We start from the raw sequence: 25,896 nt of genomic DNA, 5'->3' as shown, positions 1-25,896 counted from the left end.
ACCATCTTATTAGTTGAAAACAAATATCGTCTACCTAATATTCAATTGGAAAGGATGAAACTGAGGCAACCCAACATGTTCAGCAGAACATTATTATCCTTTGTTGATATTAATTTTATTCAAGAATTTGTCACTCCTGATCATTTTCCAACTCTAGAAGGACTAAACCAATTAGGCTCTAAGGTTGCTCAATTCACTGCATCGATAGCTCAAGATTCTCAGAGATATTTTGTTTGGTGGATGCTCAAAACATCTCTTAGTGTCTGGTTTTATGAATCTTTAGAAAATTTTGCACATCAGTAATATCAAGATTTAAATAACTCTTTCTTTTGTTTTTTAAAGATTTAAACAACTCAGCTTTCTGTTGTTTTGCAGAAGATTTGTCAACATACAGCGTTTGTCGGTAGCCAACTAGCCATAAGGCATGGAGGCCTGTCATTATGACCTTCGCCTAAAGTCATGTGGAATGTCTAAAGAATCAAGATTAGCAGGGTTGACAAAATCTTAGAGATAAAAATTTTATGCCCACTATATATAATTTGTTTCCTAAAAACTGGCGTGAGTCTACCAGAACCCTTCACCATCTCAAGGTGGAATTTGGAGAAATATGCAGAAAAAAAACAACACAGATCTGACATATGATATACTCGTACTGGAAATGAAAAAGCTTCAGTACAACGACATGAAGTTTTAATGATCCAAACTACAGTTTATTCCGCTCGTGGAAAGAGAGAAGAAAAGGGATAGATTAAGCCAGCCAGCATGTTCTGCAGAACAATTATTCTCCTTTGCTGACATTTAACTTATTCAAGCATTTGTCATTCCTGATGATCTTTCAGCTTCTGCCTTCTGGAAGGAGCCAGGGAAAAGACCGTAAAATCTTGATGAATTCCACCACAACTTTGACAGAATTATCAGCTGCAAGAGCAGTGAAAGTAGCAGCCTCATTGGATTCAGCGGTGCCACCGCCGGCCAAGTCGGAAAGTGCCCTAATGACAATGAAAGGAACCCTTTGCTGATGGCAAACGAGAGCCACTGCAGCACTTTCCATCTCCACAGGGCTCACATTAAACTTGTTGTATATGAAGCTCCTATAAGCTGCATTGTCTAAGTAAATGCTGGCACTTGTTCCTCTTTGAACCCTTGTCACCTTTGGGGTTGTGTCCAAACATGTTGTTGAATTCACACAACCTTCTAATTCCAAGCTCTGAAAGTTAAAGTAACAAAAGATACATTAGTTTAATTTGATACATTAGTGAAAATTTTTTTCCCCATGTTTTAATTAATAAACGGATGTCAAGAAGATAAAACGTAGGATTTTCTCTAGTGAAAATATAAGAAGAATTTAATCTCTGAGAAAATATATGTTTATTTGAGTTTCATAATTACTATTTTGTGGGGGTTGGCGAGGTGAATAAGTACAATGGATTAACTCTCTGTAATGTAACTTTAGTTTTACTATTCATTGCATGCTAAATAATTGTTTGTCTGATGAGATGGAATTATTAGACCAGAAATATACGTAGATTTCAGTATCACAATATAGGAAGAGAAATACTATATTCATCTAAAATCCGAGTATGAAATGATATATTAAGAACTCAATTACATAAAAATTGTTTTCACTTTCTTGGTACCTCAAACTTAACTAGGAAAAGAGAGAATTGCTTATAGGCCAAATTGAAATTTATTCGGCTGCTTGAACTAGTGTTTGGTGCACTCTGTCTATGTGTGCTCAAGAGGAGGGAAAAGGGAAAAGGGTTAGAAATTCCATCTACAAAACTACCATTAAATTGCTACTTATTTGATTCTGCATTATAGTACAATGGATTGTGCTTTATATATTTATACAATGGGTTTTGCAGATGATGAGACACGAAATTGATGGGATATAAGTTCTGAGTCATATCAGGCTTAGCCCACCACCACCACCAGCACCCGACCCCACTAAACCCCAAACAAAGAATTATACAAAAAGGAAAAAAGTGACCAGACATGAATAAATGACTGGGAGATGGCTTAAATTACCTCAAGCAATCTTGAGATCTTGAAGTAATGGGAATCGACGGGGACCCAAAATGCATGTTGTCTTTCTTCAGGAACTCCATCTATTGGAAAAACTTCTTCAGGCTGGTACCAAACGTTATTTAGAAGATTATCAAACGGGCTGCTGCAGCTTGTTACATTACTAGTTGTATAATCTGCAAATTTTATGTACCCAATATCCCTTGTGTAGTCTCCATTCTCTTCAAGTGGGAGTTCGTTGCTAGGCCCGTCTCCATATCTCTGCAGCATTGCCATTATTAAAGGAATTTAACGATCATAGATGTGAAATTATACATGGTTAATATGACCCCAAAATCCATATTACTCCATAAGGAATTTTATTTCTCAGTGTCACCATGCAGGTTGGCTGTTTAATATACTTTCTAAGGTTCACATTTGAAACAGTGTGGGGATGGAAAACAATGCAAGTTCCAGAGGCTGTAACTATCCAAACGGTCCCTTTACTACATCAGGACCCTTTTGGACGTTGCATAAAAGTGTCATTACTTTACAGTGAGCTAGCACTAAAAAGGTTACTCCTAGTAATGTAGAAGTGGTAGAATTATTCCAAGTATTTTAGCCTGGTCGACCCAATCATGATATTGAAGGATACAGTATGTAGACTATTAGAATTGCAAAATCGTAAACCCAAAATTCATAACATACACCAGCATTGAACTGTGGAAAATGCTGAATTTTACATCCTCTATGATTTAAATTCTCAAATTGTACAAACTTTACTACGAATAATACAACTTGTTAGAGAGTGCAAATCTTACATAAGTATCAAACAATTAATATAGGTCATGAATATCTATACGACGAATGCATAGAGGTGTAAATTTAGAATGGAGAAGTGTCGATTTAGCCTAATCTGTTGATGTTGGTCTCAAACACAACCCACCGCAGCACCCTTGAGATGTTGGGTTAGGAAAAATAGAAGTGTACCCTTTGACCTCCAATATTGGTATTTAGATTAAGAAAAAGAATAAGAGATTTAATATAGTAGCTACGTGTTAATACTACTTAATCATTTTTCTAATGGTGCTACGCATACAAAAGTAAATCTGCCAAGTTATACCTGCCAATTCCACAGAGCAGAGTGAGACCAAAACTGAGGAATAGTTACATCTCCAATATGAAGAGAAGGGTTTGCATTCCCAGCAATTCCATAATGCACAACACCCTCTATTTCGAACAAGCTCAGCAAAAGCTGCGTAGTCACACCTGCATTTAGCTAATAAAGAGTAGGAGAATTAATATGTGCATATTCCTCTCTATTTTTCTAGTATGGCCTAAAAAGAACATAGATGAAATCCTAAAAATCTGCATACCATTCCAAGTCCCGTCATCACCAATATAACTGGCTTTTTCTCAATTGTTCCAAATCGAAATCTCCTACCTTTGGAACAAGTTTCGAAAATACAAAAGAAGATGTTATTTGTGCAAATCTCGAAGGACAAAAGTTGTTGAAAATGTTTCTGATTTCATGGTGTTTTTGCTGGAATAATACCTGCAAAATCTATAACGAGCTCACTAGGAACGAAACTTGGATGTTGGAGTAGTGGATTCATTTCGAATAGATTTGGAATTACCAATCCTAAATAAGGTCCAAATTTGTTAGCTCGGTTGATTAATGCTTGCGTCTTTCCAAGCAACGCACCGTTCGTTTCTTCTGGGGCTAGGGCAAAGAAGACAAAAGCACTTAGAAACAGAAGAACTTTCTTCATGGCTGCCTGTTTCTTCCTTAAATACGTATATGATGGATTAAATTGTAGGAGGAGCAAAGCATAAGAGAAAGAGAAAGAGAACTAGATTTTCAGGGATGAGACTAACGAGTTAGAGTGAGCGTTTATATAGGAAAATGGATTCTTAACTTTCCTTTTTTTTTTTTTTGGTTCGATTTTACTTTCTTGTGCCAATGATACAAACTAATGTGCCATTCATTGGGCCTTATCATATAATAATGGTGGACCGCATTTCAACACACACACTTTTAAATGTTTCAAAGATGCATTACGATCATTACCTCAAATTTGCTTTACATATACTAGTTGAAATTGGCTTATAGGTTATGAACGTATGTATTAAATCTTTATGTTTGTGTTACTTAGTATTTTAGACCTTCATGTGTACTTATCAAATTGTGAGTTTATGAATTATATAGCCCATATATCACAAGTGACCTAAGTATATTAGCCAAAGATAATCGAAAATTTAAGGTAAAATATGACTCTTCTGTGTAAGGCAAAAAGTTGCATGCAATCATGTTAAAGCAGGTGCTCTCAATAATTGAATCACTTTTTCCAAACTAATACTATCATATAGAAAATGATTGAGGGTGCCTGCATAATTTATTGGTAAAATCAAAGATGTGATAAAGAAAAAAAACCCCTTTCTTTTGTCTTTTTCCAATCATACTTGTTTAGGTTAACCCTACTTATCATGTGGTTAGGTTTAGATTACAATTGTTAATCTTCACACTACCGATTTTTTTTTTATATATTTACAATAATCGTATACAAAGGAAAAATATACTTAAAGAACTCCTAGGCTAGGACGCGTGCGGAGTAGCTTTCCCTCGTTTGACCAACCTGTAATGAGCCATTGGCTCTCCTTAGCACCAAAAAAAAAAAGAAAAATATACTTAAATATGCCATCTCATGACATTCAGGAGTATCGACTGGCCATGTAAATCTTGGTTTCAGTTTCTTGATTAAGTTTTGTTTAACAACATTTGTAACTTATTAACAGTTGCATTTATAGCTTTTAAAGAGAAATGCTATTGTTGGTCCAGTCTCTTAAATCAACAGCCACCTTAACAAATTTTATTATAACTGATCTAAAGACTTGACATTAATTTTTATTTTTGTCCATCTGTTACCATTATTAAATTACAATAGCAAAAAGAAAAAGAAAATAGCCAGCTAGTTTTCTTTTGAGCTTTGCTATTTAAAAAAAGAAAAATTAATGTCCGCAGAATGTGTCATTTCTGTTCTCCTCACGTGCTTATATGTTCTCTTGTTTTATATATTCACGTGCGTAATCCTCTAAGCTTGGTAAGATTGTGGATTGTTTTCTATCACAGAAAAGGGATAAGGTAATCTGTGATTGCCTGAATTTGGATAAGGTAACTCTGATTTCACTTGTGATATTGCTCTTCCTAATAAAGTTAATGGTACCAGATTCACTAGCTGTTGCAATAATCCACTTTACATCCTTTAGTCATACTCGCATCCTCACTTTAATCCCTAAAATATAAAATTTATTTTACTTAAGTAAAATCATTCGCAGAAATGGGACAATTTTATATTTAAGTCAGATAAATTTTTATACTTTAGAGTTAGACAGATGTTGTACTTTAGGGATTAAAGTGAAACGCATTTTATATTTTGTGAACGAAATATTCCATCCTAAAATTTAGAGATCAAAGTAAAAATCTAAATACAGTTGAAGGGTGCAAAGTGAAATTAACCATACTCTCAATCTTTGACCATCTGGAAACTCCTTTTACAAGCTATCACAATTTGGGAATTAATTGCATTTCCACAACTTGCATATATTTACTGGGCTGTAGGCCCTCTAAAGAACCCTAAAAAACAAAGTATGCATTTTAAAGAATAACAACAAAAATAACGGTTCAAGTTTTAATTTGATTGAAGATTATATTGCACTCAATTGATATAGAGGTTCTGGGAAGAGAACCAAATCTAGAGGTCCCTCCACATCAACAGGAGCATTAGCTAACAGTTTCTAGTGTATTTGTTTCAGCTTTCCTCGGGTTGAATCAGGGTCCTCTTATCCAACAACCCATTTTCTTTTTCTTTTTTTTTTTTTAAAAGGCTTTACAGCTCCCATACTACTTGTGAGTTCCAAAATAATCTATGAACATAACAAGAAAATCATATTAACAGTTGGTTTTGAAACACAGAACGTACAAGATGTAAAATAATCATTTCTGCAACACTTGAAACAACATGTCATCTTTGAATATTGGCAGTTGGTTCTGTTTTTAAATTTATGCCGAAAGGAAAGGAACGGAAAATGAAAATGTGAATTTTTATAGATGAGTTTCTGTTTCTTGTTTTTCTCGTATTCTTCTTCTGTAAACAACAATCACAAGAATACGATTTTCCTAGTGTTTTGGTATTTCCATTTTTTCACTAAGAAGTAAGAGCAAGATCAACGCCATCAAGAGCCGCTAGTTCCATGCTATCTACATCCATGCCTTATTTGCCTACCTGTGTTTGTGGGATGACAGTAATGATAACATCATGAACAAAATCCAAGAAGTCATTTGAAGCTGAAATTTGCAAATACAAGTCAGCCAATGAGAGACTTATTCGATGTGCATTGTAGCCTTGGCTGATGGTTTGTCTTAGCAATGTTTGTTAGAGGCATGGATAAATCTGTTGGCATGTGCTACAAATTGCTGGTGTCATTGGAAATCATTGGAGAATGATGACGTGTTGGATATAGTGGCAGCATATTGATAGGACATATTGTGACGCCCCATTTCTCTCAAGGGCGAATCCAAGGGTATCCGCGGGACGCCTGCCCAACTCTCGCCAGGATTCGAGACAATTCCAATTCAAACTCAAAATCTAATACCAACAATGTAAGTCGGAATAAAGGTACAAAGTTATTTCCATACATAAATATTCAGTCTTACATCACAAATTCGAGATACAATCACTTTCCCCAAAAATATATAACATCCAAAAGTGTCTAGTCGATTACAGTCAAGACACTAATACAAAAGTGCCTCAGGTCGGCATTTCTTAACTTCTTCCATTCCGGTTCCTGTTAAGGAAAACAAACTAATAGGATGAGCCAATACTCAGTGAGGCCAAGAAAGTCATGCAAGCACGTAGTTCAAGTATCAATAACACTTATACCATAAATAAAGCGATAAATTCAGGTAATTCACGTTAACAAATTTAAGCACACTTAGGTAGGATACAGGAGCTCTCAGGAGCTAATTTCCACATGCTTTGTCAATGCTCAATCCGCGACCTCCACGAGTTGACACTCCGTCAATCGGGTAGGTTTTGAAATCCGTAGAAGCTTCACTTACAACCTCCAGCCAACATTCCACCCTCTCGGATCCGTAACAAAACACGTACGAAAAGGGTGATACTCGCCGAGTATGCCGAACAAGATCTCAAAAGATCAAGTTTTGTTTTGTTATTCTCTTAGTTCATCAAGCTTCTCGACCAAGCCCATGCCAGCTCGAGTCGCAAGATTAGCCAAAGAGAATTGGGCGTCCCTATAAGTCGAGGAGGAGGTTCACTCTACCCGACAACACGACACGCACGACATTCACGACATGCACTACAACACGACATGTACACGAAAACGAGTATATTTTAGTCGACGAGATTCACTCAAATCGACTTTGAAACCAAGTTTAATGCAAATAAAGTTCGAATAAAGGAGATCGAGTGCGATAAAGTACACACTCGTCTCATCAAGTGATATTCAAGTATATAAGCAGGATAAATCAAGTAAACACATCAAGTCATGCACTTGACACTCACCGATTCAAAATAAGTGAGCAAACAACTTTAGGTGTCCGCACCGAGATTCCCTTCGAAATCTCCTTGAGTGCCCGGACAATTAACAAATATTTCTCACTCACAATCACGTATTATTCAAAAAAGAAAGCACACTTGATTTGACTAGTTAATACCTCAAACACGAACCTTAACCACTCAAAATAATGGTTCAAAAGTGAGGATTTAATTAATACAAGAAAACTAATTTTCTTCACGAACTCGAGTTCAAAACGATTAATCATTATCAAAGGGTAGAGAAAAGTTTCCAAAAACTCGTTTCTCATCAGGTTCCAGAATTTCAGTTTTAAGGGGCTATCTTTGAAAAATTGTATCTCTCTCTCTGTGATTCCAAAATTGGAAAACTTGGTACCGTTGGAAACGTCTTCTAAAGTACTAAAAATTTCTAGAATACACTTTTCCATGATTCCAAACGGAAGGTATTCAAAAATTGTCTCAAAGTTGCTATTTTGGGGTACTTAAGACAGGTTTAGGTTGATTTTTGGCCAACTTTGAAAATTTGATAAAATTCACTTGATTTGAACTAACCTCTAAAATTTGGAACTCTATTAGAGTTGCAATCTAGGTTTAAAACAAAACAAGCGGAACAAGAATCGGAGTTTTGAGCACCAAGATATGGTAGCTCAAAGTTACTAAGATTTCCTTGTTAATCAAGGGTTTTCCAAACTCAAATCATGAACTTTGGAAGTTTAGTTGAGCAGCGAAACGGACTCAAAATGGTACCAAATTTAGCAGTATAATACTACCATATAGGGACTATTTCTCTGTAAAATTTCGTAGAAAAATATGTACGAAAAGATGGTTAACAAAACCACTAAAGTTCCAAGGAGTTTCAAGGCAAATCTGCCTTGGACTTCCGTTTTTCCGTTTTCAAGCATTTGGCCAAGGAAAATTCCTCAAACATGGTTCATTGGTGTAGACAAGATCTAATAATCATCCAAGATGTGTTTGGTAGGTGATTTACACCAAAACTTTCAAATAGCAAGGCCCAAATCAATATTGGTTACAATCTGTCCAAAATGAGGGTTTTCGCCTACAGAGTCAGTTTCGAAATCTGGTCATAAATTACTCATTTCAACTCGGAATTGAGCATAGTTTGCGGCATTGAAAACTAAATCCCTAAGGCTACAATTTCATAGAAGAAATCGTTTCCAAAATCTGTCTACAACTAACTCATTTTTGAGCATTAACTCGCTGTTCAAAACAGGGTTCCGGTGTACACGAGAAACAGGACAGTCATGTTTAAATGATTGGCACGGACTGTTCAAGTGGAATCAGAATGTGCATTTTATACCATTGGAAAGATGGGAATGTCTAGTTTCCAGTGCCATAAATGGCACTCGATTTCGACATCGGAGTAAAAAGTTATAGCAAAAAGAAAAAGACTGCCTGGGCAGTTACGGGAACCATTTTCCAGTTTTCTAAGCTTTCGAAATCAACACATTTGGGTGACGAAATCATGTTATTTTTCAATGAAACTTTTCACACACTCAATATAACATGTATACATCATAAACAAGCCATTAGAACCTCAAAATTTTGCATCAAAGTGCATGAACATAGCAGGGCAAAATGGTCACTTTTGGTCATTGCACCATCCTTAAGTTTCTATCGACAACCCAACATTATTTCACTAATTTAAGCACCAAACTAACATTAATAACATCATCATTCACCAAATCAGTCCATCCATCAAATGTGGGAGTTCATAGAGCCCACACAACCATTTTTCCAACATAAACAAGCTACCCACATGATTAAATGAACTTATAAGTGTAATAGAACTTCCATAAATCAAGATTATCAAGGTTGATCGTTACTTACTTTTGTTGATGACTTAAACAGAAATTTCGGTCCAAAGATGCTCAAGAAAAACCGTGGAAAGCAGGCTCTTTGGGAGCTTAAGATAATCCCCAAATGATTAGCAAAGTGTGGTTGAAGTTGGAGGTGATTTGGTGAGGATTTAGTAAAGAAATGGAGAAGAAATTGAAGCTGTTTTTCTCTTCCTCTTGGTCGGCTGTTTGGAGCAGGAAAAGAAGAGCTAATGCTGATGGTAAGCTTCCGTGAGAAGCTTTAGAATTTGGCCAAAAGTTGTTTCAAAAGTCAACTAGGAATAGTGCGCGTACGCGCGCGTTTTGTGCTCGATTCCTCTCAGGTTTGTTTCACTTATGCACTAAACCTCTAATGCACTTATATTCATACTATTATTATTCACCCTTAATGGTCAAAAAATGAAGGTCTAAAGTCCCTCAAATAATCGCGCGCGTAAAAACGCGTATTTCCGATTTAAGCACGATAAAGTGAAACCTCCAAGAAATTCTTGTAACGATAGTACTACTAACTATCACTTGCGTATTTAAACATAAAAATACCCATTTCAAGACTAATATACAAGTCTCCAATTTTCCAAACTTATTGTATTCTCGATTCAATTATTTACTCCAATCGCGTATTTACTATTTTCACTTAACGAGTCTTCAGAAATTAAATTTTGAAACGAGCCACTCTAAAAATATAATTAAACTATAGATCCATGTAATTAGGTCTAAAAAGGTTAGAAAATAATATTTGGAGTAAACGGGCATTTAAATTTTTAAATAAGCTCGTAACAGAAGTTTAAAATAAATAAATTTTGCGAGTCTTCACATGAGTCGAATTTTAATTCCTCAAATCTCCAATTAACTTTTCTTAATCTACTATTGATCATTCTTACTTTTCCAAAATTAATACACTCTCAATTCAAATATAGTCTCGAAAAACGTGTGCTCGTTGTTCCAAACTTAACGAGTTTTAGAAAATAAATTTTCTAACAAAACGCTTTAAAAACTTAAGAGAGACATTTTTCCATATAAATGGATTTTAAATAGTTGAATTAAATAATTCAGAGAAAATGAGTGAATAACTATTTAAATAAACCAGTAATATTTGACAAAAATACGAAAATTTTCGAGTCCTCACACGTATAACTTTATAAGTCCACTTTTGTACCCTTTCTTTCCTTCATCTTTCTTGTCTCGTGAATCTTCGTACAAGCACTCATATATGTCGTAATTAACTATTAAACCTAATGAAAAGATTCGAAATCTAAATTGTAAATAGTTTAGTGATCAAAATCAGAGTTTTAATAGTTTAGTAACCAAAACTCGACAATTCCATAAGTTTAGTGACCATCCGAATAATTTGCTCAACATATAATTAGATAAGCAAATTTTTTTTCCTTTTTTGAGGCTTTTTTTTTTAAAGAGTGTAAACGAAAGAAGTCAAATCCAAAACCTCTCAATTATTCTCCCTCTCCCGAACTACTCAACCCATCTCTTCCCTAACCTTTTTTCTGCTTTACTAATTAATATCCGTATGACTTCTTTTTTTTGGTACAAAAGAGGGCATGAGCCCATTACATATTAACTAGACGAGGTATTGCCACTCCACAAACATCATGGCCAAGAAGTGATCTTCGTGCTTGTGGAGGATCCCTGAAAATAGTCATCCCCGGAGCTAAACTCTTTCCTAGTTTTGCTAAGTAATCTGCACAACAATTTCCTTCGCGCCAAGAATGTTCCAAACAACATTCCCATTCATAGCCTAGCAACTCTCAAATTCCCGCAACCGTGTTCCAATATGGACTCTCTTCAGATGCACTTTTAATCAATGTCAAGGCCACATGCGGGTCTGACTCAATAACCACTCTCCTATACCCTTGCTCCCAGGCTAGTCTCAGTCCCAATAGAATCGCCTAGAGCTCTGCTGCTACATTACTTGAACTCCCCAAATTTGCACTAAACCCCTTAAGCCAACATCCTTGATCATTCCTTGTAAGACCTTCAACACTTGATTCTCTTGGATTTCTCGTGGCTGCACCATCGACGTTGCGCTTAACCCATCCCAGTGCCGGTTTCTTCCAATTGATGAATTTCATTTGTCGTCCACCCACCAAATTGCAGTCAGAATGTAACTCCTGTGCTATCAGTGATTGCTGTAAAAGAGTCTCAGGCCGAACTCTGACCTTCCTCAGCACACCTTGGTGCGTAACTTCATTTCGTGCAGACCATGCCCAGTAAACCACTTGCTGGAATAACATAGGCCAGTACACTTCCTTCATCCTCCCAATGTCCTTCTGCCCAATATTCCAATCAATCCACTGGATTAGAGATTTAGTGTTATATGTTCGCCACTGCAGAGGATGGACCAACTTTCTCCAAACTTCACTGATCTACCGACAGTCCCTTAGAGGATGCAGAGTAGTTTCTCGCTTCGATTTGCATAGGTCATAGAGCCCAGTAGCATGCAAGTGCCTGGCTTGTTTATCTGCATTGGTAAGAAGTTTCTTATGTCTCACAACCCAAAGTAGAAATTGCCATCTACTAGGCCCCCTTAATTTCCACAACTTATCCCAACTAGTATCTATTTGCTCACTAGCATCATGTCCTCCATCTACCTCGTAAGCAGATGCCGTTGTAAAGTCTCTATTCACTGTCAGACCCCATGATAATATGTCCTCATTCCCAACTCCTCCATAGACTTGAACTGCTCGTATGGCTTCCAATTGGTCCTACTGCAGATAATTCCTAAGGGAGCTCCAGTCCCATCCTGTTCCAGTCCAGTAATCACTCACTACATTATGGACCTCGTTCTGCAGAAGTTCAGTCAAAATTTTCTTGATCAACGGCTCCTGAGTTATCCAATGATCCAACTAGAATTTTATCGTCTTACTGTTCCCTAGCCTCCATTTCAGTCCTTTGTTTAATAATTTAGCCCCTTCCAGTAGACTCCGCCAAGTATATGATTGTATACTTCTACCTTTGAGCGGGAGCTCTTCTCCGCTGCAGACGACATACTTCCCCTCAGTACCTTGACCCATATAGCATCTTGTTGTTTTAAAAACCTCCAGCAAGTTTTTGCAAGCATGGCTCTATTTACTCTCCTCAATTCTTGAACTCCTAGGCCCCCTCTATTCTTGGGCTGTGTAATGGTACTCCAATTAATCAGGTGCATTCTCCTTTTTTCGCCTTCTCCCCAAATGAAATTCATAATTCTCTTCTCAATGTCTGCAGTAATTGTAGCCGGTAACAAAGAAGTTTGCATAGTGTATATCGGTCTGGAAGATATAACAGACTTGACCAAGAGAGTTCTGCCTGCATATGAGAGGCTATGCACCTACCCTTCCAACCCTGCAACCTCGTATGAACCTTTTCCAAAATTTCACCATATGTGCTTCGGTTTACCTTAGAGTGTAGTAACGGCATTCCAAGGTATTTTCGTAGATTATCTGTTAAGCCCACTCCTGTTCTATCGCTGATTTGTTCTGCCAATTCCCTCTCTACGCTCTTTGAGCAAAAAAGTCTAAATGGTTTTTTTTTTTTTTCAATAGGGGTACAGTTTCTTTTCGCTTTAGTTTAGAGCTTCTCACGTGCTTAATTCTCTTATCATGTACTCGGACAACCCTCACAATTATTTACAACGTAACTCTCTAATCTCGAAGCATATGCCAACAGCTTTCTACCCAGAGAAAGGAAAAACAAAAAATTTACAGCAATTTCTTTTCTTAAACTTTGGGACTATTTCGGCAATTTTTCAGATTAAAAGTTTCTATTTTTCTGGGGTTCATCTACAACTGTTTCACCTAAGAAGTCCTACAGGAAAGGTTGGTGTGGAGATCAACCAGTTTCACATGGAAACACCTATGAAATCTGAGCAGTTGTGAAGCTTTTCATCCTCTTTAACCTGTAAAGAAATACAGCATACAGCACTCGATCTGTTAAAGACCGGGGGGCTTCAGCAGAGGAACTGAATCCAGAAGTCCCTCTACATCAACAGGAAGATTAAGAGCCCGGCTAACAAATTCTGGTGCATTCGTCTGGCCTTTCCATGGGCTGAACCAGGGTCCTCCACCAACTTCTACAGCTGCCATATTACTTGTGACATCCAGAATAATCTACGAACATGCATGAAAAGTATATTAATTGTGGATAAAAGATTTTGAACCACAGAAAATAGAAGAAGTAAGATAATCATTTCTACTAAACATGTTGCTCGATAACAATTAACAAGTAACCCCGGAGAATGGAATTCTATGGATACACAGAAAGCGCAGGATCACGCTTTATACTTCTATAGTTATGGATCATATACCCACTTACTCGTCTTCTCGATTAACCATCGTAAATTAACTCATTATATCCTTGTTTTCATGCCCGACTTCTGCCACTAGCAAATAACACATTGCCCTAGAATGTTTCCACTAGGATCTGTTTCCAAATATCCAAATAAGTCCATGATCTCTTGTTTTATTTTCTGTAGCTGCAAACTTGCAATTTCAGAACTCACAGATTCTCCTTTCACCAACACCCAACCAAACCTACAACATCCTCATCCATATTATCCCCTATGATGTCAGAACCGGAATACAACAGGTAGTCTAATAGCTTTCTCATACAATACTTTAAACTCGGTGACTCTAGTGATCAAGACAGGAAATTCCTGTGTCTTTGGTCGTTGACAGCGGGATGAAGTGTTAATAGTGTTGGTTATTCATTTGCTTGGAAAAAGATAACCACAGGAACACAGTCCGTGGGTCAAGATGTCATGCACATATCAAACCAAAAAAAAAAAAAGAAGAGGAGATGTCATGCACAGTGGATCTAACCTACTCAAGTGTCATTAACTCTTCAGTAGTTAGGTCTTGTTTCTTCGTAATGTAACATCAAAGACGGAAGACTCAGATCCTTAAAATATGAAACTTATTAAATATATTCTGACTTCTACAATGCGGTCCCTCCAGGAAATTCACTAATGACTAGTTCAACTTTGCGTATTTCAAGAAGAGGAAGAGGACTATAAGATAATCAAAATTAGAAACCGTAGGACGACTAAATTCTAGTAACATTTTTGGACATTTGTTGTCATGCCCTAAGCCTGCAGATGCAGTCAAGCTACTGCACCCTAGCCTATATCATGACTTGCCAAGAATCCAAGCTATAGATGGGTACTTAGGCTGACAATAGAAAATCACTCCAAACTTTCTCGCTCTCCTGACTCGGGGTCACCAGCTCTAACAAAGTCACAAAGTCATCCTCGTGGCCTAACCAAGCCTCACCTCTTGCAAACACAAATCGCCCACCCTAACAACCTAGCACAGGTTCAGTCTCACCTTGTGGAGAGACCAAGCAGCCTTCACACCTGCTATGTCCTTGCAGGAACCTAACACTAGCTGTCTCTCCTCATGCAAAGCCAAAACTAGATTCTCTCTCATGCCATAATGTAACAAATTCAGCCCACAGGTATGTCCTGGGCTGCAGTACCCCTTATTCAGCATTCATCTTCACTTGCCCATATCCCAAGCTGTGCATTTGCACTTGTGATCAACTTGCATATCAATCTAAACTTTCCTGCCATCTCAAAGTGGGACAAATGGGCTACAGGAACATGAACTTATGCAGAATCTCTAAAATGATAATGGCATCTCAGTGCAAATATGAATTGTTATTTTCAAGAAAAAGAATGGTGAACAAGGACAAAACTCACATTTCCTTTACTTCCATCAGATCTTCGATCCCACAGTTGCAGTCTTAGCTCTGCACTGCAAGTATCCTTACAGGCTGGGGCAAAGCCAGCCTCTGAGGTTGGAGCACGCAAGGTAGTGCCTAGGTCTTTTGTTGTTGCCACCAACTCCACCTGCTTAGACATGACTTCCAATGAGAAGCAACTAAAGCATTCCATAGTATACATGTTTCTAAAGCCATACAAAACAAGTTAGACCAGAAAAATCTGAGTACATTTCAAAATGAAAAGCTAAGCAACATCCAGCTTTGTCAATATTGCTGAGTCGCAATACAGTGCTAATCAGAAACATAATTTTCTTTGGTAGATAACTGATACCTTGTGTGTTTTATTCTCTGCAGACATAAACCAATAGCCCCATTGCGAAACTTCCCATTTAACAACTCCATTCCATGGCACGAATTCGTAGAATACTCCTCTATAGTGAACACCAATCTGCATAATCAATTTATCATGTAAGCCTGTAGCTGTAGCATTTAGAAATTCTCAAACAAAGCACAAAACAATGGAAAAGAGAGACTTGGGAACTTGGCATTTGGAGTAAAAAGGAAGAAATGCTGCCCAGAGGGCAAGAGGAATATGCAGGTGATAGTTAATTATCACGTGAATTTGTAAGTCTAGTTGAATATCCCTAGAAGGGAAAATCAATCATCTTACATCCCTAATCAAGTTCAAGTAAAATGCCTCATTCAAAATCACACGTTTAAAAGAGATGTCTTGATTGACAAGCCTCCAGGGATATGCAAATAAGTCTAGTATCACCATTTTTCTCTAATGCAGAACTTCCAGAAGGCAACGAAGTATTATACACCAAATTAGTAGGAAAGCCCTATAAATACAGAAACTAGACTTCCACCAAGAAATTTAAGCCTATATCTTACTGGATTGGACATAATACTGAGAAATTATTGAATCAGGCAAAGTACACTCAAGCCATTATATAGTTACCACCTTTAAGCCATTACATAGTGCTCAAACTTGGATTCCTATCAATTTAAGCCTTACCCCTCCTTGTGCCCCCACCCCCCGGGGGGTGGGCAGGCGTTAAAAAAGATCTTGTTTAGCAAATAAATTAAGGTTGTATTTCCCCCTATTACAATACAGTGCGTTTCTCTGGGGGTGGGCAGGTGTTAAAAAAGATCTTGTTTAGCAAATAAATTAAGGTTGTATTTCCCCCTATTACAATACAGTGCGTTTCTCATCCAACCCAGATAGGGAAGAGGGTGGGGATGTCAAATCAACATAACTAAGAACAACTACAAAGTAACTAATCAACAAGAATGCAGTAAACTTTAACTTGAATGGGTAAAGTATAACTTAATTTACAGCAAAAAATCAAGAAATCACTAGATATTTAAACATAAATACAGAGATACTAAAAAAAAATAAAGTATGCTCAATTTTGAGGACTAACAATTTGGTTTAGCCATTACTGTGTAAAATTGATAAAGCTGCATAAAAAATTCTGCAAAATTGCTCTGTATGAAATTAAACTTGCAGATACAAAATAGTAATAACATTTCCGTATACATTTGAATGAGCCACTCACACGTCCATAAGATTTAATTTTACTATTGCCAAGAAGTGGAAACTTCACAAGAGCTGCACATAGAATGATAGGCAGTAGCTTTTGTTAGCTTAATACTATGTCAAATTACCACATTGGTTAGAAATTTAGGATGTTAAGTCTTTGAAAGGTAAGTTGAAACTTCTATATTTATCAATCTAGCATCAGTTACATACAGATGAGAGCACAAGAAGATAAATTTGTAACTTCAGAGAGGTGTGTGCATACTACCCAACCCCATACAGGATACAAAGACAGTACAAACCATGCCCAAAGATTAATTATTAAGACTGAATAAAAAGTGATTAAGTCTACATTGGAAGTAATTCCATCATCAAGCACTTACCACTTTGAACTTAAATAACGTATACATCCATAATCTTCTGAATGTGCCTACATGCCAAAGCACTTAAGGTCTATCTAGGGAAGAAAGATTTTGAAGAACAAAACTTTTATTAGGGGGCAAAAACTAAAACATGTGCATGACCTCACAATTGAAGGGTCTACACATGGAAAACCTAATGCAGTGTGCAGTTGTGCACCCATACATCAACCTAGCACCTCACAAGATAGAACAGTACGCCTTACTATCAGGCCACGACACACCTTAAATTTCTAATAAACCATAAAGTTCCTTTTAAGCTATCAGTTTAGCATGAGATGCATTATTTGATCTCCCTCTTTCATGCTAAAGTTTAGGGGTCTCCATGTCTAGCTTGTTTGGATTCAAATTGGGCAGAATACTGATTCCAAAAGCTATTATCTGTAATTCATAGATGAAAGAGCACCACAAGGAAAGGAAAATAAAGAACAAAACAAAAGAGCTATGTGCCTCTATGAAACCTAATATGGATGTACCAGTGCCGCATTTTCAAAGGTATCAGACAATCCAGGAAGTTGCCTCAAGCCACCAGCAGCAGTAAGAGCAATGTCTCCACTTGCACCTTCAAAGACATTGCACTGGACCTGTATAAAGCAAGCCCATAAGCAAATATGCAACATATAAACAGAACAGTCCCAAGAGTGATAGAATTACATAGAGATTCCATATAATAACTGATGAAGGTAGCAGAATAAAGTTAAAGGCAATGTAGTTCTGAAAGATGGAAGGGACTAGGTTTTAGGTCAATAAGCATACATTCTGCTTGCAGACACCAAAATTTTTCACGAACAAAACAGAAGGATACATGCTTTCCTTTCCATGAGGAAGGAAAAATGCTTGCTATCTTGTACAACATAGACATCTAGGATCATCCACAAAGAAACATTGAAAGTTGTAATTGGAATCACACAGAGGATGAAAGCAAAACAAAAAATTAGATCTATGGAACCACTTTCAAGAGTATCATCAAGGGAAAGCTTCATTATTCTATCTTCTAAATGATCACCATGAAACTAGAATAATTCCATAGAGAAATAAAAATCATATAATCAAAAGCAAGCTTCAACATAATAAGACATAGAAGGGAAAGGGAAGACATACCCAAAACCACCTTCTGGGGAAGCCACCACCCCAATTCTTCTCGGAATATGAAGGAGCATTTTCAAACTCAAACCTTTCTCCATCCCACTCTATCCAACCTGCAACAAGAACATGGAACTTGAACAGAAAATAAACAATCGTGTTTATATTATCCGTGCAATCTAAACGTACTACAATTAGAATGTAGAAGAAAAGTAAAAATTAGACTCAACTACGCAGCACATAATAATATGGAATTAAAACAATACACAGAACATTTATCCAGGACAACTGAACTGTTCAATGTAGTTTGGATGCCAACAAATTAAGAACAAGCAAATTCAGATAGATTTTAACTAACAACAATGATTAAGCAATTTGGTAGAGCATACACCAATTTAATGCTCCAGGTAAGATATTGATCTCTAACGTTGAGTGAGGTCTAGTTAAAGCCTTCCATGAAATGAGCCAGTCATGCATATGGCCAGGATGCCAGCAACTATAAAGCAAGCTAACGAACAATTAGACACCATGAGAAAGATAAGGTAGAAACAACTGCAGATACAAACAAGTGACAAACCAACTTCCTCCTTACACAACAACAACATATCTCCAAGGAAGCTTAGAAACTTTTAAAGGACTGTAGCACCTATTGCAACAAAAACTGCAAATAAAAGAAAGACTTTGCTTGTTAGAAAAACGGTAGCAAAATAAGAAAATGTGCATTATTGAGCAAAACAAATCCTCATTCTACAGTAACTAATCATTTTCATTAGTGAATCACTTGGATGTGTACAATTGCTATACTCCCCTATTTATCATTGAAGAAGAAACCATTACTCGTGGAACCTGTGATACAACCATCTATTAATTTCAATAAGCAATTATCTTGTCCTCAACAAGTTATTCATCTTAGGGGTTGAAGTCCAATAAGGACACAATTAAAACTTATCAGTCAACCAGACCTAAATGGAAAAGAAGAAAGGTAGCTGAACCTGTCGAAAGCCCCCCTGCCATGCACATTTGCCAATGGGGTTCAAAAACAGGGAAAGCAGCAAGCCACCCGGCTGTAGACTTTTGTTTTGAGTCAACATTACCCCAGCCATAAATGGGGCGTGTACTATACTCCCAACGTGCAGTCTTTACAGTCTCCACATAGCTTGTCCTGTCACACTAAATCATGTCAAAAAATGAAAAGATGATCTCACCTTTGAAAGAATAAAATGAGATATTTTTGCATATACTGGCTCAGAAAGTATCAGCTTTTGGATAGTGATTGTCATTCAAGTACCATTTTATAACAACTGTTCCAAGCTACTGGGTCATGAATTAAGCCAGCAACAGACTGAGTTTGCATGAACTTCAAGAATGAGAATACTTTTAAGATAGTATTTAACAAGACAATTCAGCTTTCTCTAGCCATTTAGTTTAGCACTTGAAACAGCAGAGGAAAATTGGAGCATCAAAACAATTTGTGAGACCACAGAAAATCTATCATGTAAAAGTTAAAATAGGACCTGAAACAACAATGAATTTTCCGGGTTCAACATTTTTATGTGATAAATCTCATGTAAAACCAGAAAAGGCCCCTAAATATTCTCTTGCTAAAAGACCCATAGTCATTCTCTTGCTAACAGCAAATGCCAGAAAACGTGTTTTGCAGATTATCTTCCCATCTATTGTCTGTGACATCAAAATCTCAATTGCACTAATTTTTGCAGGGACATATTTAAGCAACTTAAACATTTTGTAACATTCATGTATGGTTTACTAACTTCTGAATCATCAGTTGCTCTTCCTGAAATTCATTTTGAGACACTTTCAATAGAAAATTACCTGCTCTCACAATCCTGCTTAAAATTTTCCTTAACAAGAAGTATTACCCAACAAATTATCACAAGGACTAAAAAGAGAAAAGAACAAATAATATGCTCTTATGCTTAGAATTCCTGCCCAAAAATAAAACGACGCAAAGACAAAGCCCTATTATAAAACACCAGAATTTGCAGGGAGGAAACAACTTGCATTTATCTGCATTTCTTATCCTGAAAGTACTTCAACCTAACTAGAAAGACAACAAATATGGCTCCTGGCTGACAAGCACAATTATCAAATTAACCTTATCCTTGAAGTCAGATAAAACACAAACTGTCATCTAAGTCAAAGGTTTCAGATGAGAAAATGTTCTAGGTGTAGTTGTTCAACAAGTTTACTGGTTGCCAGTGAAGGTAGAGTAAGGTATTTGGCACACCCCATGATCCAACATGATAAATTAAGTAAAATTTGGTGTAAGTAAAAAAGCACAATTGGATTAAACTAAGAAAAAGAAAGCTCAGTAATTTAGAGAAAGCAAATTGTTATATAATAAACGCGTAACATTCCTCCAAAAGATGCACAATGCAAGTAAACATGTTATACATGACTTTCACTTCACTTAAGGAGTCTAAAATAAATTATGCAATATGATAGGTAATCAATACTCTGAAGCACATGTAAGAAAAGAAGAATTTACCGCTCATCATCACGAATAAAACCCTGATGCCAAAGGGGAGTAACTTGAAAACCTTCCAGAACTCTTTGATCGAACTCCTGTAGAACCAAACAACGAGATATGAAGAAAGAAATAACTTGAGGATTGCCAGGTAAGCCTAGTATCATATCTTGAAATCAGATCTACATTTTGTGACACTTTTAAAGAAAAAAAAAAGTCGCTGACTAACAATAATATCTCGTAAGCATAATATTCTTGCCAGGATAGAAATACGTATCCTGTTAAAAGGATACCAACTCGGTAAAAGGGAGAACCTCTTGGGAGTTACGAAGCAGAAAAACCTATAATAAGTTCATGCACTGACACCAAAACATTTCCAAGACAATAAAACTATACTTAACAATAATATCTGAGTAGTTGTCATTACACAAAGAAATAGATACAAAACTACAACAGCAGCACATACATCACTTAAGGCTCCACAATGCACTACAGGAAATCCTGCATGACTCCATTATAAGGTCATGGAGCGGCAGATTTTATATGTTGAATGTGACTAACAACTGGTTTATTGACATGCTTACTTTTGATACTAAGTGGGTTTCTATTAAAGCAAAGAATTTTCTAATTGAAGCCCTTCATTTTCCATGATGCGCAAACATCAAAATATTTATCCATTAGCTTTTACAGTCTCCCATAATTTATGAATATTTTGAATTGAAAATTAAGAAACTAAAAGATGTGAAGTTGGTGCTCAGGGATGTACCACATCTACTAGCAAATAGATATAGTACACGCTATAATCATGGTACTGGTAATGCAGAAATGAGTTCCATCTTATACTCTTAGTAACAGAAAAGTAAAAACTGACAAGTTCTATTTAATCAGCAACACTGATACACAAGGTGTCATCATCTTGAAGGATTTTTTGGAATATGAGAGTCTGCTCAAACATGGTGATGGTGTCTAGTATTTATAATTGTACACCTTCTATTCAGAAAAATACCCTTTCTCCTTATCTTACGCCAAGGCAGCAACAGACAAAAAACTGCTCACCTGAGGAGGTACCTCCTTACTTGGAGGCCGCATATTTTTCTTCGCTGAAAAAGTGTTTCCAAGCATCAATTCATGCCTGCCTATTTGTGGAGACAATATGAATTAGATTCACAAAAAAGCATATTATTTATTTACTAACCATGTCATGGTGTACTGCAAAAATTATGCTCCAAATATATGTCTACAACACCATATTCCCTATGTGATATCAACAAAATAGGAAGCCATTTCAAGAAAAGAATTATGGTCACAGCTTACTAAAAAGGCCATGGTCAGTTTCCTATTCCATCCATGCAGAGGAAAAACAAAGAAGAATATTCTGATACAACAAAATTTGGAAATAGTGCAGAAATTGCCTTTACAACTTACAAGGCCACAGAAGACTTATAGCACTTACCTTAGGAAGCAAGACAGCTACTCAAACGTGATCAAGACAGAAATGGAAGGGTAGCATGCAACAGTTCCGATCAAATTATATGAGACAAAGAACAGAACAAATGTGTCAACCCATCAAGGACAATGCAAGTTTTATTTGGTCTCTAGGCTGGGGCAGGGGAAGTTAAAGGCTTAAAGCAGCCATACTGAATAAAGGAGAAAGAGAGTATAATCAAGTATCAAGTAATCATAATAACTTCTTACAGACAGTCTACAGCAAAAGTTGTATATTCATATGGAAAAGAAACATACTTCCCCAAAAGTTAGGAGAATCTTCAGTGTACTGGCAAATATATTTGTCATCAGCGCCAAGAATTTGAGCCCCAACTCCTGTAAATCTAGGCCCATATTGTAGTACCTCAAGTGTGCTCAACTTCTTGGAGAAAGCAGGATTCTCAACAGAATACATAAAACAGAAGCTCTGCCTACATTCAGGTATTGAGACCTTGAAATACCAACCCTCAAAGAATTTCCGAGTACTTCCATCAAAATGGTACCTGGATAAAGAAATTACAAATCGTGGATTGACCAGACTGTTATGAATTGCAAGAAGAAAAGTATAACCATGCATGCAAATTATTATCCATCCATTCAGTAGCAGTATCAATTTGATAACGGTGATGCAAATGTAAAACATGTTTCCTGGAGCACCTAATACAGCTATAAACTAGTGAAAAAGCATATGTGAAAAGCTAGCTCCAGCTGGTTTGTCAAGGTAGTAAGGCCAACAGATCAGGGAAACCAGACATACAGAGAGAACTACAAACATGTCACCATTTAGACAAAGTTGGATAATTATCCAAATTTTGTAACACTTGATCTAGGCTATACTACTGCACAGAAAGTCACACATAATCATCATATAAAGAATGAATAATATACCACCAAAGAATGGTCTTTAAAATGCCTTATATTTCATGTGTACGAATTGTTTACAATCATCCAACAACCTTTAAAAAACTACCAAGTATGGCAAGCGCATCAGTTAAGGCTGGCAAGCACACAACTGCAACTTTTTAACTCGCAATAGCACCTTATCATACAATTGTACCCCGACCTTGATCAATTAGTGTACGCAACAGGTTCAGAGATACACCTTAGCACATGCATGTACTCTACGCTAGTGTACATTCAAAATGGGACTTCTACACGCTAAAGACAAGTGTGCACTATTTTTACATACAGGTTTCATTTTTTCTACATTATTCAACTATACACTATTCATCCACGCCATCAGTTGATTGGATTACTCATTTATCCTGCACTACGTACTACTGTTATTGAACAACCGCCCCCCAACACCCTCCCCCAACCCCCCCCCCCCCGGGGCCCCCAAAAAAAGACCAAAAAAAAACAAAGAAAGAAAATTGATAGATAAAGGATCCAAATTAAACGGCTGGATCATTTGACAAATGAAAGGACTTCTCATTTGATACAAACAACGCAATTATACGGAAAGGCAGCTCAAAATGGAGAAAATTTGCAGTTTTCGTTCGTTCAATACTTCAATTTCTACAGTCGTCTCAATTTAGTCCTCAAGACTATAAATTTAGCACATTTTTCCCATCAACTTTGAATTTGCATCAATTCCGGACCAGCCACCAGTACTTCAAATAAATTGGCGAAACATATAAAAGCATTATAATAAATTACCCGCTGTGAGGGGTTCGAAGAGGGCGATTGGAAGGCGTAGGCTTGTAAACAGGATTCATAGCAGCAGCTGACTCTTTAAACTTTGCTGCTTTTGACCGCTGCTCCTCTTCAGCAACGCCGGACTCCGCATCCATAGTTGACGCTGCCGCCCCCGCCTTCTTGGAATTTGCAATAAAGAAGTTGGGGAAGAACTGCTGATGACTCTTCAGTGGACTAACGCTTACTGAATTTGTTGAATTGGGTTTTGGATTCAAACAAGGAAAGGGCAGCGTTTGGAACATGTTTGACATGGAAAATGCATTTGCCATTGAATTAGTGAAGTGGGTTTCAATTGTTTCAGGAGATTGGAGGTGGGTTTTGGATTTTGGGGGAGGGAAGACCAAGGGCTGAGGATTAAGGAGGAGGAGGAGGAGGAGGAATGAACAGGTGGCTGAAGAAGTGACCAGGTGGCCAAAACGAAGGGATACAGACTTAACATAGGAAACTGGAAAGCTCACTTGTCCAAATTGAGTACACTGATGTTTGTTTAAGCGTTACATGCAGAAGCTGCCAAACTTGGGACAGTGCATAAAGTACAAAGTGTGGGACAGGGCGCCTCTATTTACTTTTAGGGATAATTTCAGAAACCTCCCCTGAGGTTTCTGACATTTACACTCACCTCCCCTGTGGTTTGAACAATTACACTGACCTCCCCTGAGGTTACTAATCCTTTACAAATTCAGTCCAAATGATTAAAATATTATTTTAGAGAGTGAAATTAGAATTTTGTACCTGATTTGCCATTTGTGCTACATGTCCAATGAATGACAAAGTATTACAAATTAATTAATAATTAATAAACTTTAAGGAGCGTAGTTTATAGGCAAATACGTATTACTTATTTAAAGTACCAGCTCTTTACGGATATTTTACTTTCAAACATTTACTTTATTACAAATATTTATTCTCAAATACAGATTTGTATTTACTCTCAAATATTTAATTTTCGTTAAATACAAAACCTACCAGTTTTTCTTCCGCAGAAATATTAATATAACACTTTTTCAATTTTAGTTATAAATATTTATGTATTTAGCATAAATTAAATGATTCAGGATAAAATACTCATAAAGAGATAATACTTTACTCATGTAATGGGTGAAAACCATAAAAAATTAATACATTATGGGCCATTTCTTTTTTAAAAAAATATTTAATTTATATGAAATAGATAACCTACTGATTTTCTTTAAAGTAAGGAGTATAGTTTATTGATTTAAGTTAAGTAGTGTAGTTTATTGATTTAAGTAAGGAGTGTAGTTTATAGGCAAATACACATAACCTATTTAAAGTACCCGCTCTTTACAGATATAATCTTAACTTAAAATATTCTCGCAAAAAGAAAATCAGTAGGTTATCTATTTAATATAAATTAAATATTTTTTTAAAAAAGAAATGGCCGATAAAGTATTAATTTTTTATGATTTTCATCCATTACATGAGTAAAGTATTAGCTCTTTATGAGTATTTTATCCTGAATCATTTAATTTATGTTAAATACATAAATATTTATAACTAAAATTGAAAAAGTGTTATATTAATATTTCTATGGAAGAGAAGAAAAACTTGTAGGTTTTGTATTTAACAAAAATTAAATATTTGAGAGTAAATACAAATCTGTATTTGAGAACAAATATTTGTAATAAAGTAAATGTTTGAAAGTAAAATACTCGTAAAGAGTTGGTACTTTAAATAAGTAATGCGTATTTGCCTATAAACTAAGCTCCTTAAAGTTTATTAATTATTAATTAATTTATAATACTTTGTCATTCATTGGACATGTAGCACAAAGGACAAATCAGGTACAAAATTCTAATTTCACTCTCTAAAACAATATTTTGATCATTTGGACTAAATTTGTAAAGGATTAGTAACCTCAGGGGAGGTCAGTGTAATTGTTCAAACCACAAGAGAGGTGAGTGTAAATGTCAGAAACCTCAGGGGAGGTTTCTGAAATTATCCCTTACTTTTATTCACTCGAATTGTTTCTTTGAAGTAAAATTTTTTTAAAGCA

The 25,896-nt window shown here is 36.4% G+C and overlaps 2 protein-coding genes and 1 long non-coding RNA gene across 3 annotated transcripts; all 3 read right to left on the bottom strand.

Annotated features, from left to right (window-relative positions):
• Positions 1–632: 632 nt before the first annotated feature.
• On the bottom strand, positions 633–3,880 carry LOC113703844 (bark storage protein A). The gene is made up of 5 exons (XM_027225327.2): positions 3,560–3,880; positions 3,381–3,448; positions 3,128–3,283; positions 2,029–2,286; positions 633–1,207 (listed from the first exon to the last, which is right to left on the bottom strand). The coding sequence occupies exons 1-5, from the start codon at positions 3,774–3,776 to the stop codon at positions 836–838; spliced, it is 1,071 nt and encodes a 356-aa protein (XP_027081128.1). The 5' UTR covers positions 3,777–3,880; the 3' UTR covers positions 633–835.
• A 2,787-nt stretch (positions 3,881–6,667) lies between these two features.
• Positions 6,668–9,657, bottom strand: LOC140013132 (uncharacterized). The gene is made up of 2 exons (XR_011820205.1): positions 9,447–9,657; positions 6,668–6,849 (listed from the first exon to the last, which is right to left on the bottom strand). It is a non-coding gene; the product is annotated as an uncharacterized lncRNA (long non-coding RNA).
• Positions 9,658–13,145: 3,488 nt separating this feature from the next.
• Positions 13,146–24,311, bottom strand: LOC113704103 (tocopherol cyclase, chloroplastic). Its single transcript, XM_027225766.2, has 10 exons — positions 23,844–24,311; positions 22,443–22,687; positions 21,756–21,835; positions 20,721–20,797; positions 19,204–19,373; positions 18,230–18,327; positions 17,605–17,712; positions 15,498–15,614; positions 15,144–15,293; positions 13,146–13,554 (listed from the first exon to the last, which is right to left on the bottom strand). Exons 1-10 carry the CDS (start codon positions 24,149–24,151, stop codon positions 13,378–13,380), a joined length of 1,530 nt encoding a protein of 509 aa, XP_027081567.1. The 5' UTR covers positions 24,152–24,311; the 3' UTR covers positions 13,146–13,377.
• Between the last annotated feature and the right edge of the window lie 1,585 nt (positions 24,312–25,896).

Source organism: Coffea arabica, chromosome 8e (assembly GCF_036785885.1).
Source record: "Coffea arabica cultivar ET-39 chromosome 8e, Coffea Arabica ET-39 HiFi, whole genome shotgun sequence".
Taxonomy (NCBI): domain Eukaryota; kingdom Viridiplantae; phylum Streptophyta; class Magnoliopsida; order Gentianales; family Rubiaceae; genus Coffea; species Coffea arabica.
The sequence above is the reverse complement of the archived record's forward strand: the minus strand, read 5'-3'. Positions and strand labels throughout refer to the sequence as shown.

Bases quoted from the DNA above. Each gene is read 5' to 3' on its own strand.
- LOC113703844 (XM_027225327.2), bottom strand. From the start codon at position 3,776: ATGAAGAAAGTTCTTCTGTTTCTAAGTGCTTTTGTCTTCTTTGCCCTA. The intron at 3,449-3,559 runs GTATTATTCCAG...CTTGTTCCAAAG, and splicing joins GCTCGTTATAGATTTTGCAG to GTAGGAGATTTCGATTTGGA. The intron at 3,284-3,380 runs GTATGCAGATTT...ACTCTTTATTAG, and splicing joins TGATGACGGGACTTGGAATG to CTAAATGCAGGTGTGACTAC.
- LOC113704103 (XM_027225766.2), bottom strand. From the start codon at position 24,151: ATGGCAAATGCATTTTCCATGTCAAACATGTTCCAAACGCTGCCCTTT. The intron at 17,713-18,229 runs GTATGTCTTCCC...TGCTTTATACAG, and splicing joins TCCCCAGAAGGTGGTTTTGG to GTCCAGTGCAATGTCTTTGA. The intron at 15,294-15,497 runs GTATCAGTTATC...ATGTCTAAGCAG, and splicing joins CAGAGAATAAAACACACAAG to GTGGAGTTGGTGGCAACAAC.